Source organism: Musa acuminata, chromosome BXJ2-1 (assembly GCF_036884655.1).
Source record: "Musa acuminata AAA Group cultivar baxijiao chromosome BXJ2-1, Cavendish_Baxijiao_AAA, whole genome shotgun sequence".
Classification (NCBI taxonomy): domain Eukaryota; kingdom Viridiplantae; phylum Streptophyta; class Magnoliopsida; order Zingiberales; family Musaceae; genus Musa; species Musa acuminata.
This window is the reverse complement of record NC_088338.1, coordinates 1,418,484-1,436,476: the sequence shown is the minus strand read 5'-3', so window position 1 is coordinate 1,436,476 and position 17,993 is coordinate 1,418,484. Positions and strand designations below refer to the sequence as shown.

The 17,993-nt window shown below is 38.2% G+C and overlaps 2 protein-coding genes across 4 annotated transcripts; one reads left to right on the top strand and one right to left on the bottom strand.

Annotated features, from left to right (window-relative positions):
* The first annotated feature begins 3,432 nt into the window (after window positions 1-3,432).
* On the top strand, window positions 3,433-11,503 carry LOC135598355 (probable galacturonosyltransferase 6). Of its 3 annotated transcripts, XM_065092007.1 has the most exons (9): window positions 3,433-3,699; window positions 3,835-3,887; window positions 3,974-4,015; window positions 4,115-4,214; window positions 4,370-4,428; window positions 8,152-8,390; window positions 8,547-8,904; window positions 10,036-10,554; window positions 11,015-11,503. In XM_065092007.1, exons 1-9 carry the CDS (start codon window positions 3,576-3,578, stop codon window positions 11,288-11,290), a joined length of 1,770 nt encoding a protein of 589 aa, XP_064948079.1. In that variant the 5' UTR covers window positions 3,433-3,575; the 3' UTR covers window positions 11,291-11,503. The 3 variants fall into 3 exon arrangements, with proteins under 3 accessions (XP_064948079.1, XP_064948080.1, XP_064948081.1); XM_065092008.1 differs by lacking the exon at window positions 3,433-3,699 and having other exon boundaries at window positions 8,178-8,390; XM_065092009.1 differs by lacking the exon at window positions 3,433-3,699 and having other exon boundaries at window positions 3,851-3,887; window positions 3,974-4,031; window positions 8,178-8,390.
* An 85-nt stretch (window positions 11,504-11,588) lies between these two features.
* Window positions 11,589-17,329, bottom strand: LOC103988201 (uncharacterized). The gene is made up of 4 exons (XM_065092011.1): window positions 16,990-17,329; window positions 15,128-15,370; window positions 12,132-12,282; window positions 11,589-12,023 (listed from the first exon to the last, which is right to left on the bottom strand). The coding sequence occupies exons 1-2, from the start codon at window positions 17,316-17,318 to the stop codon at window positions 15,337-15,339; spliced, it is 363 nt and encodes a 120-aa protein (XP_064948083.1). The 5' UTR covers window positions 17,319-17,329; the 3' UTR covers window positions 11,589-12,023; window positions 12,132-12,282; window positions 15,128-15,336.
* Window positions 17,330-17,993: the final 664 nt, after the last annotated feature.

Sequence of the window (17,993 nt, the reverse complement as noted above, 5' to 3'; positions counted from 1 at the left end):
AGGGGTCAGTTTATGTTAAAAGTTTGACGGAGGAAAGCTTAAATTTTCTTCTAATCGCTGCTTACTTATTTTTAATCTCTTAGCATAAATGTTCTCAAGTTTTGGAAAGAGAGGAGTGTCGATAAGAAATTATTTTTCACAATATAAGACGCGGGTTTAATTCATAAATTGAACATTAATGCAATACATTGTTTTTTGTATTATTGTTCTTCCATAATTGGGAATGTTACGTGGATAATTAAGAGTTTATAAGTAAAGTTCCGAGTTGATTGTGGTGTTGGATAATTTAAAGTTATGGAACATATGGTTTCGCGATTAGTTTGACACAAAAATTTATAAAAGGATTAACTTAAAGTAACCCTAATAATTTGAGAACTATCCATGTAATTAGTTTATATGTATATTTTATACACTTATTTAAAAAAAAAATATTTCATAAAAAACTTATGTCAAGTAATAATTAAGATTTCTTGGGAGTGAAGTTTCCTTCATCGATACTGAGATCTTTATCAACAACTAGTTCGGATGACTCCTTGATGTCTCGGGGTAGATCGATCTACTTTCATCTTGAGCTAAAACTTGATCTGAGTTATTCTCTCAACATTGTATTAGAAGGAGAGTTTGACATGACGTAGAACAATAATCTTCGGAAGAAGGTTCATTAGCATCTATATCTTTTTCACCATCATGAGTTGGAGCAACCCAACCGACATTCTCTTCTATTATCACTTTTAGACATAATTAAATCGTCATCCATATCATTATAACTCAAGCTTCTCTCCACATGCAATTGATCCACCACTTGTGGTATGGGTAGAAGCCTTGCTTGGGCTATCCCAATAACTCTATATTCTCTCATGAATGATATAGTCATCAATCACTTCACCTGTTCCGTCACATGTAGATCTAATTGTGATTGAACACTCTATATTATAGCTATATCATGCTAATATGGTCACCTCACCATCCCCTATGGGGGAAAACGATCGATCAAATATACTCAAGTATAAAGCTTCAATGAATGACACCAACGCTACTTTATAGTAGCAATTGAAAGAGAATTCTAATTTACTAGAGAAGAGGGTGAAATAAACTCATATGGTCACTCTCTCTTCATCCAAGGATTCACGAGGAGGAGTCAATCTATTAGGGATCCCAATTACCTATATTGGAAATATTTAACAACAACATATATCGATCCCAAGGAGCATATAGTATCGTTTCAGGGACAAATGACCCCCTATGCCACGCTAGATTCTTTGTCGTGCCAATCATTTCTAATCATACTTCGGGGAGTAGCTCAATAATAATTTCATCACCGACCTTTTATATCAGTGTTTAGCGAACTTACAAAGCAATTTGGAGCATATTTCATTAGTGGTCGACTGAATGATCCTCTTGAGCGAGGGCCACTCATGACACCATTCCTCATATTTTTAGCTTCCTTCTCTTCTTGGGATGAAGTCTAGGATTGTCATTGAAGTCATTCTTCATCTAAGAATTTTTTGTTATTCTTTATCCTCATTTTCTTCTTTTATTCACATACCATATTCATCTATACTTTAGACATCTCATAGACTGAAATAAGTCGTGTATTTTTAATACCAATCTCAAGCGATATATCAGGAGTGACATCCATTTCATTGTTGCCTAAATCTCCACCGATAAAATTATCTCTAATGACTCCTCGATATCTAGGATAGAACAATTTGTTTTGACCTCAATTTCATTAGCATCGCATTAGACAATCTGTTTCGAGATTATCAAAAAGGATTACAAGAAATATTCATCATCAAATCGCCAACAAGTCAAGCTTAGATATCATTGCATCTCAATGATATTATTTTTTTTTTGAAAGATTTAAGCCTTTTTATTACAACAAGAAAGAGAAAATAACTATATTTTATTTGTTTTTCTCTCATTCTCTTGATATGTAATATCTTATTTCCCTTATTGATAATATATTTTATATTTTTTAAAAAATTATTAAGACTATGATCCGAGAAAATTACTTATCTGTTCAACCATCAACCCATTGACTTCGAGGATTGACCAATTCGACGTCAAACGTGCTGCCACATATATGGGTACAAAAAATCCAATCGAACGACCAAAACCTACACTGGAAGATCCACAAAAGTCAACAACAATTTATTATGCATACCGCAGATCGAAGCAACGTTGACTCCATCGATCTCAGGAGGATATCCGTTGTTTTCAGCGTCAATTAAGCCAAGAGGAGCAACCCTCACTCCCATGCACTTGTCTCGCACTCTCATCTTCCTTCATTCTCACGTCACCTTTCTCGACCTCCAAGCAATCGTTTGACACACACACACAGTCTCTTTGCCTCTCGAGAAAGCATCGTATTCCACACCACAGCGTGGCCGCGTGCGTCCTTTCCTCCTCCGCCATCGGCGCAGCCAACGCCTGCAAGCCAACGCACCGCGAGAAGACGACGTCTCTGAAGCCACCAGAGTTCGTCACTTTGCAGAGCGCAAGAGTGGTGGACCTATGAGTCAGTCACCCGTCACCGTCATTTCTTAATGCCGGATCGGATGCTGCGGGCCCGGACAGGAAAATTGGACGTCGGCGGTTCCTTTCATACGTGGCGAAATATTATTCGTAAAAGCAGCTGTTTGGTATTGAGCGATGGAGAGGCCGAACGAAGGGCGTCGTACCGGGGTCGGATGATACGCGGGCTCGGACAGGAAAATTGCGCGTCGCCATTCGCAATCATGGGTGCCACTATCTCATTCGTGGAATCAGCTGTTTGGCATTTAGCGATGGAGAGGCTGACCGAAGGGCCGTCGTTCCCCGATCACCGTGATTTCCGAACGCCGGGGTCGGATGACACGCGGGCTCAAATCATACGTGCCACTATCTCATTCGTGGAATCAGCTGTTTGGTATTGAACGATGGAGAGGCCGAGCGAAGGGCGACGTTCCCCCGTCACCGTCATTTCCGAACGACGGGTCGGATGGAATGCAGACTCAGACAGGAAATTGTACGACTGGCGACACGAGTCTTAACACGTCAGACCGAGATGGATGCTCCTAACATTTGTGGCGTGCTAATACGCTCCAATAGCTGTTTCGTGTTTTGTAAGTTGCAGCAGCTGATCAGAGTGAAAAATGGCTCATTCCCTTGCTGCTGATACAAAGAATCATAACTGACCTCGTGATGGCGATTAATCGGTGGATACATCGAGCGGGTTTCAATTATGCATATTTACCCCAACGAAATCCATGTATTGCATATGTACCTTTGTTTAGGGACAACCATATATAGTTTCTGCAAATTCGTTGTTTGCAAGGTTGTATTTACAAAATTCTTTGGAGGATTTATACGTAAATAGAACTCGTGGAGTGGTGTTTTCGAATATAAAACGAATTAATATGGACAGAATAATTAACCAAAATAAAAAAAGAAAGAAAATAAAATAAAAGAAGAGCGGAGGGCGACGCCGCCTGTTTCTTCTCGGCGATCTCCGACCTCGAGGCGATCCCGAAATCCTAATTCTAATGCCGATCTCGCGCAATGGTCGCCCTTGACCGTGGTGGTGGCTGCCGTCGATGATGGTAACGCTCCGTCGGTCGTGTGTCACGGTCCTCACCCTCGCCCTCCTCGCCGCCTCCTTCCTCGCCCCTCTCCTCCTCTTCCTTCGCGTCCCCGCCGCCGATATCTCCCTCGCTCTCGGTGATCCCATCTTCCGCCACCGCCCTCTGTGCCCATTTTTCTATTTACTTTTGTTAGTCGACTCGAGCATATGGACTCGATTTCGACATTTTCTTAATGATTTTAATTGATTTTTATGAGTCTTTTTCCATACAGCTAGGAAGGAGTTTTACAGGGAGGGCACCAGTTTCGTGAAGAATCTCTCCTCTGTATGATTCAATTTATTTCTTCTCATTCCTTTTTTTTGGGGAACTCTGTTGTTTGAAGGATCCCTTTTAACGGTCTGGGAATGCAGGGACATAGTTCTAATGGTATGCGGCTGAATGCGATCGAGCAGGTGATCACTCCTTTGTGTAGGTCGAGTGATAAAGTGGATTACCTAAATCTAGTTGTTTAGGTGTTATCTGTTGGGTATTTACCATTTCTTTGGTTTTAGGAAGCTGATGAAAGAGTGAGACTGCCCAGAGGTGTTGTTTACCAGAATGAGGAATCGACAAATGTTCAGAGTACTTCCAGTGAGAATGCCACAGTTTCTGGTATAACTGATGGAAGTTCTATGGAATTTTCTCGACAATTGATGTTTTAAAAATTTCTTGTTTTATGTAGCCTGCTTATTTTGGTCGATTCACATGAGGAGTGTTTGATTCTGTGCTTTTTCTGTTTTTTTCTTTTGATAATGATTTTGGTTCAGGAAATGTTGGAGATGGAGGGCATCAGAATAAACATGAACCAGGATCTGCTGGTAGAGAGGTATTTCTTTTCTAGTATATGGATTTTTTGCAGTATCTTTTTTGTTTGAGATCTGTGAAGGAGTCATTATGATTCATGGATGAGTCTCCTAATCGGAAGTTTAGATAAGTGAAATAGATGTAAACCTGATTATATCAGTCATAATTCATACAACAACTTCAAATATGCAGTCATGGTTCTCCTAATCATAAGTTTAGATAAGTGAAATAGATGTAAACCTGATATATTAGTCATAATTCATGCAGCATCTTCAAATATGCAGTTACTAGGTTTCTCAGTTCATTCTGCTTATGATGCCATGTTAAACGGTACTCAAAGGCCCAGTGTTGAACCTATCACAAACATTGGTATCACTATCTTTCGTCAAAAGTTATTTTGGTCCCAACTCCCAAGATGATCTAAAAGTAGAGAGCATAGTAATTATATGTCATTATTATTAGCTGCAAAATTTGCAAACCCTTTATTAAATTATGTTGGAGGCTCTATTCTTTCAGATGCCATAGAGTTGGTGTTGACTGTTTTGCCAATGAGTGCAAACTCTACTTTGTGCTACCTGAACCAGCTTTTGATGAATTTTGGAAGACTAACTTGACAATCAGGATGTCACTAAGTACCTTTGCCTTCATTTCGCTGCAGAATGGTGCACAAGTTAAGGGGTGCCAGTTTTCATAGGAAAGCTCAAGTTGGGATTAGGGCTTGAAACATACAAAAATGAGCAACTTCAAGAAAATTTCTGGCAGCTATAGTTTACTGGAACACCCCTCATATAAATTACAAAATTGATTACCTAAAAACAGATGCATTTTTTAAGCAACTTTTGCTTGTTTCTTTTGAAGAGATCGTCTTGATAGGGTACTGCTGACCAGTATGGGATAATTTTACTTCATTTCTTATTTAATAAATTTTATTAGTTTATAGAGTATTTTTCCAATGTCATAAGTTGTCTAATGATACTATTTTCCATAATATTATATTAGTTACCAATATTGTTTGTATTATTAGTTACTAAGTTAGTAAGATTGCCCAAGGAGAAAAAAGGAAGTCGATGAAGAATAAAGTGAAAAGAATCAAAAAAATATTTTGACCGGTCCTTACAAGTCTTAATTGAAGGTTTTGTCTATGTAAAGACGTTTACTTGATTGAAGATTCTAGAAAGATGGAAGACTGTGAATACAATATTTATCAATAAAGAGAGACATCTGTTATAATAAGTTTGAAAATTTTTCTTCCTAAAGAAGAAAACAATAAATAATGATTTGACTTGACATAATTTTCTTAGTTATAATTGTCTCATTTTTGCAGTTTCCTGTTTCATCTAGAGGACATTGTAATAAGAGGGAAAGGGATTGCTGCTGAGAAATCAATTGATAAATGAATGACTAGTTCTTTTTCTTACATTATGTATGAGTAGTGTGAATCTGAATTCTTTGTTCCATAAGATTTTATACTCCACGTGTGAGATGTGCAAAGGTATGAGACCTTCATGCACTAAACTCAATTGTTGAGTTGGAGTTTGATAGTCTCTTTTACCATCTCACTTATCTTTCAGCATTATGTTTCATCATTATTATTTTACTCTTCATCGCTTTCTCCCTTCCTCTATTCTCGAAACCATAAAAATAGTCATTCTATGCTCGTCACATGCTCTTGTTCTACATCAAATGAGGTACCACTTGGAACTATTGTGGATTCAGGTGTGTGGTAGTAAGACCCATTAGTGAAAAATGTTTGAAAATTAAGGACACATTTTATGGCTTTGCTCCTCTACGACTTTAAATAAATACCTACAATCTTCTTGTTTTGTTTATCTACACCAACAAACATAAGTATAAAACTTCTTTGAGGCAATTAGGCCCTTAGCTACAATTTCTTGGTAGTTCTTCTGCAACAAGAATGTCAAAATATGAAACTAGTGACAAGGGCTATGTACAAGTTATGTTTTTAACATTCCACTTTGTTACTCAGGTTCTCAAAAGACAAGTTGTCACTACCCAGTCTAATGAAAGAACTGACCCATTAACTTGATGAGCTTAGAATCACATGATTTAAAATCCTTAAGACTAATTTAATGGTAATAGGCTTATTTAGCTCTATAAATTAAGTCAATTCTTGTCCCATATCCAATTTTAGATCAAACATCAAGTGTCAATCTCTCACACTTAAGATTGTTAAGGTTGAACCAATATATGGCCTAAAATTATCTTAGTAGGATGTTTGAGGTCTACTCCAGTGGTGGTACACATTTTAATGTGCCTCTAGCCATACTCACAAGTTGATCTTTCTTCCTTGGATCTTGCATCATACAACGTACAGGACATGTGAGGTCCATCCTAGTAGTGGCTACATGATGTAATGAGTCTCCAACCGCTTTCATGAGTAGTTCTTTCTTGCTTGGATCCTTCATACCTAATACTAAGTTCGCATTAGAACTGGCTCAATGAGAGAAGTGGCCCTTTTAACTTAATGAACCTATAACTATGTAATACTTATATGCTTAAACCTTAATGATAGAACAACCAAAGAATGCATAATCATTCAGACTGATTCATCCTGGTTGGTATATAATGGTTTGGGTATGAATTCGGATGCGGACCATCCGCTCTTGAGTGATCCAATTTTGTTTATTTATATTTTTCAGAAAAAACTACGCTCTTAATGTTTTAACTCGGTTGCTGCCTGCAGTGCCACAGGTCCACTCCTTGCTTGCTGCTGTGGGACCATTGCTTCTCCTCCTCAGCCTCCTCTTCCTATTTCTCTTCTTTCTTCTTTTTCTTCTTTCTTGTTCCTTCTTCCTTCCTCCTCTTATCCCTCTTCTAACTAGTAAAATGGTATATTGTGTGTTGATACACCAGCATGAACTGCACCTCTGTCGGTCCAGCTATGGACTGGTAAGGTTCTGATTTGCATTCCTTGAATAGATACATCTAGCATTTCAAGTTCCTCCCATATCTAATGTGAGATTAAACTTGGGGTGTCTCACAAGTTTTGCCATAGTCTATGACTTTAGCTTTCATTTAATTTTATATTTAATTAATGTCAAAATTACATGGCTTTGAGAATTGATTTCAGGTGGTTTCTTTTAGATTATGAGGAAACTTATATATTTAGGCTTCTTGTGTAATACCATCTGGCTCCTACTTATTGAAGTTCTTTGAATAGAAAAGGTAATATCCAAAAGCTCTATCAGAAATTTTTGCTTTCTTTTTCATATGGAGTCATCTGCATCAGTTGACATGATGCTGGCAGTTATCTTTTTATGTATAATTTTAGGGCATGCTGTGAGTCAAGCCAATATAGCCTAAAGCAAAAATTTTAGTAGAAACTAGGATACTTGTCAGTGATATGTCTAGCTTCCTTCCAGTGAATGTTGATATATTTGAAAGCAAGTATGGTTAGTTTTCATTTTCTTCCACCACCAGCAGCGCCCTTAGTCTAAATTTTTTCAGGTAGCAGGAAATGCAATATATAAAAAAGCAGTGCAACGAATGCTTCCTAATTATATTTGTGCATATTTAGACTATGGAGATATCTTGAATTAGAAGTAAGCAAAATATTAAATTGTGCCCATCTCTGCTCACTAAGTTTTACTAAAATTAAATGAACCAAACCTCCAAATAGTTAACCAGTGAGCTATATTGATGCTAATCTGTGATGTTTGCTGCTTAAATGCTGAAGTGCTTTCGTAGACTTGTAAATTTGCTGATTATTTCATTATTTAAATAGGATAAGGATCTTAAATCCTTTAACAGACCAACTAGTGGTGAAAGTACTAGTTCCCGCTCTCGATCATCAACAACTGAGAAGATAAGGGAGATGGAGGATCAGATAATTATGGCAAAGGCATACTTGCAATTTTCTTTACCAAATAGTAACTCTCAGTTGGTACGAGAGCTAAAGCTTAGGATAAAAGAGATAGAAAGAGTGCTTGGTCGAGCAAACAAAGATTCAGACTTGTCCAGGAGGTACACTATTCATCTTAAAGTAAAGAAAGTCGACTGATGAAGCAGCTTATTCATATAAATATATATTGTGTCCAAATGTTTTCTCTATGACAAATGGTTGTTTTGATTCACAGAATTTTTTCTTTATCTTTTTACTGAGAACAGAACTCTGTTCAGTCATTTGCAGAAAATGAAAGCCATGGATGTTACTTTGTCCAAGGCCCACAAGGCTTATCCAGATTGCTCTGCACTGGCATCAAAATTACGTGCCCAGTTATACAATGCTGAAGAACAGGTAAGGGCACACCAGAACCAAGCTTCATATCTTGTTCATCTTACTGCCAGGACCTTCCCCAAGGGTCTTCACTGCCTATCAATGAAGCTTACTACTGAGTTCTTCACATTGAGGCCTGAAGACCAACAGTTGCCTAACAGACAGAATGTGTATAAACCAGATCTCTATCATTTTGCTATTTTCTCTGACAATGTGCTGGCTTGTGCAGTGGCTGTGAACTCAACTGTAACCACATCCATGGTAAGAATTTCTTCTGCTCTGTGCTTGCATATCTTCCAATCATCTATATGCATATGAATGTGTACTGAGAGTTGTACTTAGATTTAGATCACCTGGATGCGTAAACTAGAAATGGCATTCAATGTGCCACTGTGAAGTGCCTTCATTTTTGTGAAGTACTAGACCATTGACAATGAAACTGTTTATGTGATCCATATGCTGAATTGAACTGGTATCAAGTATCAACTACCTTTATTCATTCCCCTATTTAGCTTGTGTATTTCAATACTGCTTAAGTAGAACTGTAGAAGTACATATTGTAACTGATTGATGCATGTGGAAAGATTCCTAGGGTGGTTATGAGAAAATATTCTTAGATCTTCCCTTACCTCTGTTTGTGTCATCAATTTTAATTGTCTCGTCTCGTCTAATCACAATGTTTTTAGGTCTTCATTTGAATATGCTCATATCATCTTAGATAATTTTCTATCGTTTTATCTTCTATTAGGCGTCACCTAGTTGTTCACGAATGAGAACATATTTTTTCTCTCTTTCCTAATAACTCTCCACATCCATCTCTGTTTTTAAGAGATGAGTAAGATGACCACCTTAGTTTTACCATGGCAGATGCTATTTATTCTGACATGGCATTGACTTGTGCGATTTGTTGTACTTAAACAATATTCTATCATCCAATTTGATACTATTGCTTTTAATTCCTCCTAATATTTACATCTTCTGGTTTCAAAATCCTTTAGCTCTGGAATTCCATGTGGATAGATGCCTCAGCTTTAGTATCTAACCGTTGTATAGACATATCACTGCATGCCTAGCTCAATTAATCCCTTAGTCTTCTAGAACATTTTTAAAAGGTTACCCATTTTCTTACATGGATTTATCATGCATTGAGCTACATAATAGCCGGTGCCCACATTAAATGCAAATGCTGTATGCAGCCCATTTTTCAGCTTGCTTGTGACACTATTGCCTGGTAGGAAGTTTCTAGCATACACCTTTGGTAGTGGTGATACTTAATCATTTTCTGACTTTCTCATACGTCAATAAGTTGACTGTATATCAGGTAGACAAAGTTTCTGTTAAATAACCTCAATGCATTTGCTTGAAATTTTTACTGTTAGCTCTTTTTTGCAGGAACCAGAGAAAATTGTCTTTCATGTGGTAACCGATTCCTTTAATTTTCCAGCAATGGTGATGTGGTTTTTGTCGAATCCTCCTGGGAACGTCACCATTCAGATACAGAGCTTGGATGATTTTGGATTCTTTCCTGCTGACTTCAGTACAATGTTTATGCATCCAGCTAAAGCTGATCCAAGATACACCTCACCACTCAACCACCTTCGTTTTTACTTGCCAGAGATTTTCCCTTCCCTGAACAAGATTTTGCTTTTGGATCATGATGTGGTTGTGCAAAGGGACCTCGGACAGTTATGGAGTGTAGATATGAAAGGAAAGGTAAATGGAGCAGTGGAGATTTGCAAGAATAACAAGTCGTCACTTAAATTGGAAATGCTCATCAACTTTTCAGATCCAATCATAGCTAGTACTTTCGATGCCGAGGCATGTGTATGGGCATTCGGCATGAATATGTTTGACCTGCAGGAGTGGAGAAAACAAGGTTTAAAAGGAGTTCACCACAACTTGACACAACTTGTAAGTAACACAACGCATCAGGTTCTTGTTTCATTGATCTTCTTTGTTTATTATAATTATATCGCCATCAGCATGAACGGTATTTGTCAGCTACTAGAAGTCCGAAGGTGCCTAATTTCGATTTCTGCAGACCTGGTTAATGATTGTGTTATTTTGCTACTTAAAAAGGTTCTTGGGTTAGTAACTTTGGCATTGTTCTTCCATTAGTTAATTATAGTGGTCGTTCTAGTTGCTCATGGTTGAGGTGGAGGTATTAGCACATAGTCATCTCAGGAAATTGGTATAGTGATCTTTCTTAATGATGACTCCACCTGAAATCTCATTGGGTTTTATATATGTTACAGTAGGTTAACAATGTTGATCTGTGAGCCTTTTTTTGTAAATGTAGGCTATTGATGTGAGGCGGCATCTGTGTCTAGAATTGTTCTTGTCGGTTTCTAATGGCGATACCACTCTGCAGGGCCAAAGCAGGCAGCTATGGAAAGCAGGAAGTCTTCCACTGGGTCAGTTACTCTTCTATAACCACACTGTGGTCTTGGACCGACGGTGGCATGTTCTCGGGCTTGGTCGTGAGTCAGGCATGGGAAGAGCAGAGATTGAGAGGGCAGCAGTTATCCACTACGACGGGAGCAGGAAGCCGTGGTTGGACATCGCAATTCCAAAATACAGAAGATATTGGACCAAGTTCCTCGACTACGGTAATCCCTACTTCCAACAGTGCAACATCCATGAATAGCATAACAAGTCTTCTCTACAGCTTATAGTTGATGTTTGTGGAACACATCGGCAACTTCTTATTTTTTTCGACATATTTTTCTTTTGTTGGATGTAAATCAGCCTCTCTAGCATTCTCTAATCTCCCACCGCCATCATTGTCATTAATTTGCTAATTTCTTTTACTAAACAATGAGGAATAAACAGATAATTGATGGGTTTTTGAACTGGAAAATGGAGGTGTCTTTTTTTGATGCACCGAAACCATTATGGTATGACAATTCTCTTCAAAATTGTTTGTAGGAATATCAATCCACTGATACCACACTCTGAAAACAGACAATAAAATCATTGTCAAAACTATACAATTGTTCATTGAGATGAACCAAAGAAATTCCAGTGCTAAGTTTTAAGTGACTCATGTTCCAAAAAAAAAAAAAAAAAAGAAACATCTCAAAGTAATCCTTTCAAGTGGACAATAAAATCATCGTAGAGATGATCTGGTTTTAAGGGTTAGCACCAGTATGAAACTCTTTGTGAGGGCCCTCCGAACAAAACGATCTTTATGTCCAACATTTGCTTGCTTCAGAAGTTCTAGAACTTTGTTCAAGTGAGCATCATTTTGACCAGCTTCGCAACCGGTTGCATTCGCAAGCGCTTGCTAGTGTGTTAACTGCAGGCATGTGATGAAGAAAGCCGAAGGCTATGGCAGCCGCAAAACTATCTCCACAACCCACAGTATCAACAACATTAATCTGTTGAGAATTCACGATGGCATATTGTAGCAATACTGAGTTTTGGACAAACAGTAAAATAAAAATTAGTAAATGACAGTTAGATCACAAGGCATGAACAAATCATACCTTGAATGAGGGTGCGCATGACAGTGGAACTGTTGATCAGAATAGATCCCATAGAACCCAATTTGATGATGACCCATTTTGTTTGTTCCCCTCTACTAATCAATTCCTGTCCTGCCTGAATTGGGTTCTTGATCCCTGTTACTGACTCGACCTGGTACCACCATATGAGAAGGATGAGTTGAAATGCTTAGTTTGAACCAATGGAAAATGCATGTCAAAATTAGATATGAACTTAGTATTATTCAGTGATTTAAAAAGGCGCTCGGGCGTGGCGAGGCGAGGCGAGGCGAGGCCCAAGCACCTCGCTAATCTCCTAGGCGGCACGCTTCAAATAGGCACTGCCTGGGCGCTCGCCCGAGCCCAGGCACTGGGCGCTTCGGGCGAGTGCCTGGGTTAACCAAGGCGACCGAACCAGGATTTTAGGTCTGGTTCGGTCCTGGTTCGGTCTCTGATGGTTAGTTGGTTCAATCGAACCAACTAAAATCGATATAAGTGAGAACCCAACCCTAACCCTCGCTGCTGCTTCTCCCGATCCTAATCTCGCTGCTCGCAAACGCTGCCTCTGTCGCCGCTCGTGCCTCCCGCTGCTCGCCGCTGTCGTTGCTCACAAACGCTGCCTCTATCGCCGCTCGCGCCTCCTGCTGCTCGCCGCTCCTACTCCCGCTATCGCTGCTCACAAACATTGCCTCTGTCGCCGCTCGCACCTCCCGCTGCTCGCCACTCCCGCTCCCGCTCCCGCTGCTCGCCGCTGTCGCTGCTCGCAAACGCTGCCGCTGTCGTTGCTCGCAAACGCTGCCGCTGTCGCCTTCCGTTGCTCGCCGCTCCTTCTCCCGCTCCCGCTCCTGCTCCTACTGCCGTTGCTCGCCACTGTCGCTGCTCGCAAACGCTATCGCCGCTTGCGCCTCCCGCTGCTCGCCGCTCCTGCTCCCGCTCCCACTGCTCGCTGCTGTCGCCGCTGCCTCCTTACACTCCGCTGCCGCTGCCGCTTCCTCTTTTCTCAGTCAGCAGGCTTAGCACCCCCTTCCACTTCCTTCTTCTCCTTCTGTTAATAGTATACAGTATACTGTTAACAGTATACAGTATACTGTTAACAGTATACAGTATACTGTTAACAGTATACAGTATACTGTTAACAGTATATTGTTAATATTATTAGGTTTATTTGAAATTATTAATTTTCAATATTGTTAATTGATTTTCTTAATTTAATAGCATATTTTAATTTAAAATTTTAAATAATTATATTTATTAATTATATTATATATTTTTATATTTTAGCGTCTCGCCTTGCTCGGGCGAGCGCCTAGCGCCTCGGACGTTTTTGGACCTTGACGCCTTTTAGCGCCTAGCGCTTTTTAAATCACTGGTGTTATTCTAATTCTAAAAAATGTTAATAATTAATTGAGTTTCCATTTTTCTTCTTCACTAGTCATCTTCAGTATTATGTTATTACTAAACTATGCTCTTTTTTTCGAAGAACTCGTATATTGTTTACAAGATTGATTTAATCTTAGTTTCAGAACCTTATAGGAGCTGACCATAGATGACCTATTTGTAGTTAAAATTCAGGTCATCGGTAGATATTTCAACCTAACCATACAACAGCTTGTCATGAATTATAATTCCAGTTCCCTGATCTTTACACCATTTCCATATTACTTGTGTTTCAATCAAGTTCCAACAGTAAGGCTCCTATAAAAGCATCTAAAAACATCAAACAGCTTAAGTCCACTTTCCTGCAATGGTGTCTGACAATATTACCAAAGAAGTCAAAGTGGTAATATAAGGTAGAATAAAGTAAAGCATACTTTTACTCTCGCAGGGGACTAAAAAGATTTTTTTTTTTCATGTGAAAAAATGAGGATGATTGTTCTCGTTTCAGCAAATAATAGAAAGTTGCATGCACCAAATCAGATACCTGAACAGAAAATAAATATAACCAATAGATTAGGATGTTTATATATAAGCTAAAATAATCCTACACTCTGGTGGCTTTTGAAACTTCCAACTTGCTTTTGTTTAGCTTTTTGCAATATTTCTACAGCATTTAATACTTTTTCTATAAATATTCTGCTTATGAATGTTAAGATACTGCAGCAAGCAAACTTTTATCAGAGATTAAAAATGCACACTGATGCAACAGCAGATAATTATTCCCTCTGCCGACCTTACTAGACAATCAATTACACCAATCGAATGCCCCTTTTGTTATCTGAAACTGTGACAATTATGAAGTCGGAGGTCCCATGTCTAAGTTTTCATAGCCGACTCAATGGAAATTAAACTTGATAAGGTTTAATGTCCTTGTGTCCCCTGTATATCTAGTGTTGGAATAAATCTCTCCCATTAAGGTTTAAGATCCTTGTCAATGTCTAAAGGTTATGACAGTTAAGATTCATGGCCAAAAATGTAGTGTTTAGCATAGCCTTTGGCTCAAGCAGTAATATGTCCCTCCAATCTTATACATGCGTTGATACTTTTCACTTGGCCTCGCTCACTATGCCTAGTACTAGGTTAGCTCTAACATCAATTGTCATAATCCAATACGATGGAAAATCCGATCAGTTAATTGATAGGGCCTGAAATGATATGACTTAAATGCTTAAACCGAAATTGATGGTAATATGTCCATTTAGCCCTATATATCGTCTCATCTATTGCCCCACTTTCAATATGAGATGAAATTGGAGTGTTATTTGAGTAGCTCTGAAATCTATTATCTACCTCCAAAAATGACATCTTAACCTATGTAGAGAAAACAAAAAGAAAAAAAAGGAGTCAAAGCAAATATACGAAACGGCAAATGAAGTTATTTTCTGTTTGTCATATATCTAAAGTTTGAAGATATGCAATTTCATTACCATATACAACATCCAAGAATAGGAAAATAATGTCGAACAGCAAACCTCATCAGATGTTAAAAGCACATCAAGAAGTAGCAATTCCATAATAAAGAAATAAGCCAAACGAGAAGTATCAATAGTTACGAGTTCTACCTCCAAAATCTATGCTTTTGAAATGGATCAACCAAAACCCAGCATAGAAGGGTTTCATAGGCTGCAATGCTGGCAGTGTCGTCGATATTTCATTCCAACATATCTAATGTTTTCATTCCAAAGCACATCAAGAAGAAAATTCCCGTAGATTTCATCACCAACATGACCAAGGGTGAAACATGACAGTCCTAGCCTTGATGCAGCTATGGTCAAGTTGCAGTTACCACCAGCTTCCCAAAATTTCTAGACATGAATTAAAAATTATTCATGTTACATATAACTATAACAGAAATCAGGGTTGGGATCGAAAGAAGATGGGTTTTGTAGGATTAGAAGTAGGAAGCTGTTCATTTTCTGAAGGTTTCACTATTCAGTAAGTTATACTCATGGAATGAAGAAACTTTAAAACATGCAAGAGGATACAAGCATTTGCGTACAGATTTCAGCTTAATATCACTGAAACATTTCAACACTATCATAGGATAATAATAAAAAGGAAAAAAATGGCATGACCTTATTAACAACATCCTGAAGTCAGTAACTTGCAAAAATTGTGCTCTCTACTTTTGGTGAACCAAATGGCCTCTCAGCAACAAAGGAGTTGGCCAAATGAGTAGCATGCTTTATATCCATTGCTAAAAACAAGGGATGTGCTAGTTAGTATAAATTAATGATAGAAGAATTTGAAGATTGAGTAAATATCGGATGGCTTAAAATTCTTAGGTATACATCTTGCTTGGACCTATTTTGATAAGAGACTTGTGGTCAAGACTAATAAAAGCACAGCATTAGATCACAATTCGACTAGCCATGCCCTCACCTTTGTTCTCCTTATCAGCTAAGTTCTATAGTTCTGCAATATTAGAAAAGTATAGGTCACCAGTTCATAACATCAACCAAGCTCTATTTTCCTTGCAGAAAATTCTATCCACTTATGAACATAGATCACCCTCTATATCATCAGATTGTGTTGTAGTACTTCTATATACAGGACTTATTATATTCTGCCAAATATTTTAGGAAAATGGAACAATATGGTTGAAATAAGTACTGGAAAAATGCTGCAATTAGAAACATCAGAATTGAGTAACAGTATTATTAACAAATGTAGACCTTTCATGTGATCTTTGTGTAACAAGATAAAAGTGGATAATTTTACTACAACTTCTCTTTCCCTTAGCATTACTATGAGTTCAAATCTGGACCGGACTGGTTAGTCAGACCGAAAAATCATGAACCTAACCAGGTTTGATTCATTACTCAGATCATTTAGCGTATAAAAGACCGACGTACCATAATAACCCCCCTTCAAAAGGTTTTTATGACATGATTAATAGTTTGAATGTACTCTATCTAAGATGTCTTGGATTCGATTCCTTGATTTTTTTTTCATTTGTGTATTAATTTATATGTCAAATCTAATATATATAATTTAAATTCTTAAGGATATTTAAATCATTTTATCTTGAAATGAATAAAGAATATTATATTATATTATATTTATAACTATCTATCGCCTGGTATGTCTATTTTCGTTCCTATCATACATTTTTTACTATATTATAATTTTTTTATAATGTTATTAATATATATATATATATATATATATATATTTATAATGTTAACCCACCGGATCAACCGATGATCCAATGTCACAAGACTTGACCGGATCGATGTTTAGTCCGTCTATGATGTCTATGGTTCAAATGTTTGTTTACTTCACGACCTCCATATCTACTATTCCACAAACCACTACCTATACCACATTTACAGAGGCGAGCAACGCAGAAAGTGGAACAAATTGGAAGCAAATAACTGAAGGAAAAAAGGAACAGAAAAAGAAAAGCTCCCTCTCTACCAACCTTATCCGGAGGAGAAGCCGCCACCGCTCCATGTACGCCCGGTGCTCCGCCGTGGAGGCCGGAGGCAACCTGGGGACGTCGAGAACCACGTCGACGCACAGATTCCCCAGCGTCGCGATGCCTACATTCTTCTGCACCCCCTTCCTCTCCCTCACGACGCCAAGGTTGCGGGAGCCATCGGATTCACCCCTCCCGCGGCGACGATCCGGGTGCCTGCGCGGCAACCGACGGCGACTAGCGTCGGCGGGAGGACGACTCTCCGGCGGGGGAAGTGGAGGAGCGCACGGCCCTCGACGGGAAGCGAGGGTTTGGGCCTCCAAGCGACCCATCGAGGGAAGCGAACGAACGAGAGGGACGGAGGGCGAAGTGAGATATTTATTGTGGTCCGGAGAACGGTTTTTACAAATCAGTCCTTATCAAAGTATTAATTTCATTTTAGCATATACATGTAATGCTTAATAATACAAGTTAATGACTATACATAATATATATCGATGCGTGGATATAATTTTGAGGATTAAAAAATATTTTTGAAGGATAAATAATGAAGATGAAATATAAATATAAGATATTGTGATATATTATATGAGATTTAACGTGTGGGCTATTTTTTATGGATAAATGGAGCTGCGATGGTGTCTTTAATTTACTTGAATGACTATTCCTGTTCGATTATTTTTGTCATCCAACTTGATGATGAAATTAGGTTCTCTGTAGTTGTTTATAAAACGTGTATAATTTTGGTATCATTGGATGAATTAATTATTTCTAAAAATATTGGATGATACACATTAATATCCTATTTGATATCTTAACTAATAGGAGATACGTTGTCGACTAATCATTCGATACATCATCGTCGTTATGATACCTAAAGAGGGAGGAGAAGACGAAGCTTCTATCACAAGCTTCATTCTTATCCTTTACAACTAAATATAAAAGCTCATCTTTAACACAAATAAGAAAGTTCATTCTCATATCTCAAATTACTAACTTGGACATTG

Coding starts and splice junctions, on each gene's coding strand:
- LOC135598355 (XM_065092007.1), top strand. CDS start 3,576: ATGATGGTAACGCTCCGTCGGTCGTGTGTCACGGTCCTCACCCTCGCC. Junction 3,700..3,834: donor CGATATCTCCCTCGCTCTCG/GTGATCCCATCT, acceptor TTTTCCATACAG/CTAGGAAGGAGTTTTACAGG. Junction 8,391..8,546: donor GATTCAGACTTGTCCAGGAG/GTACACTATTCA, acceptor AACTCTGTTCAG/TCATTTGCAGAAAATGAAAG.
- LOC103988201 (XM_065092011.1), bottom strand. CDS start 17,318: ATGGGTCGCTTGGAGGCCCAAACCCTCGCTTCCCGTCGAGGGCCGTGC. Junction 15,371..16,989: donor CGGCTTCTCCTCCGGATAAG/GTTGGTAGAGAG, acceptor ATTCATGTCTAG/AAATTTTGGGAAGCTGGTGG.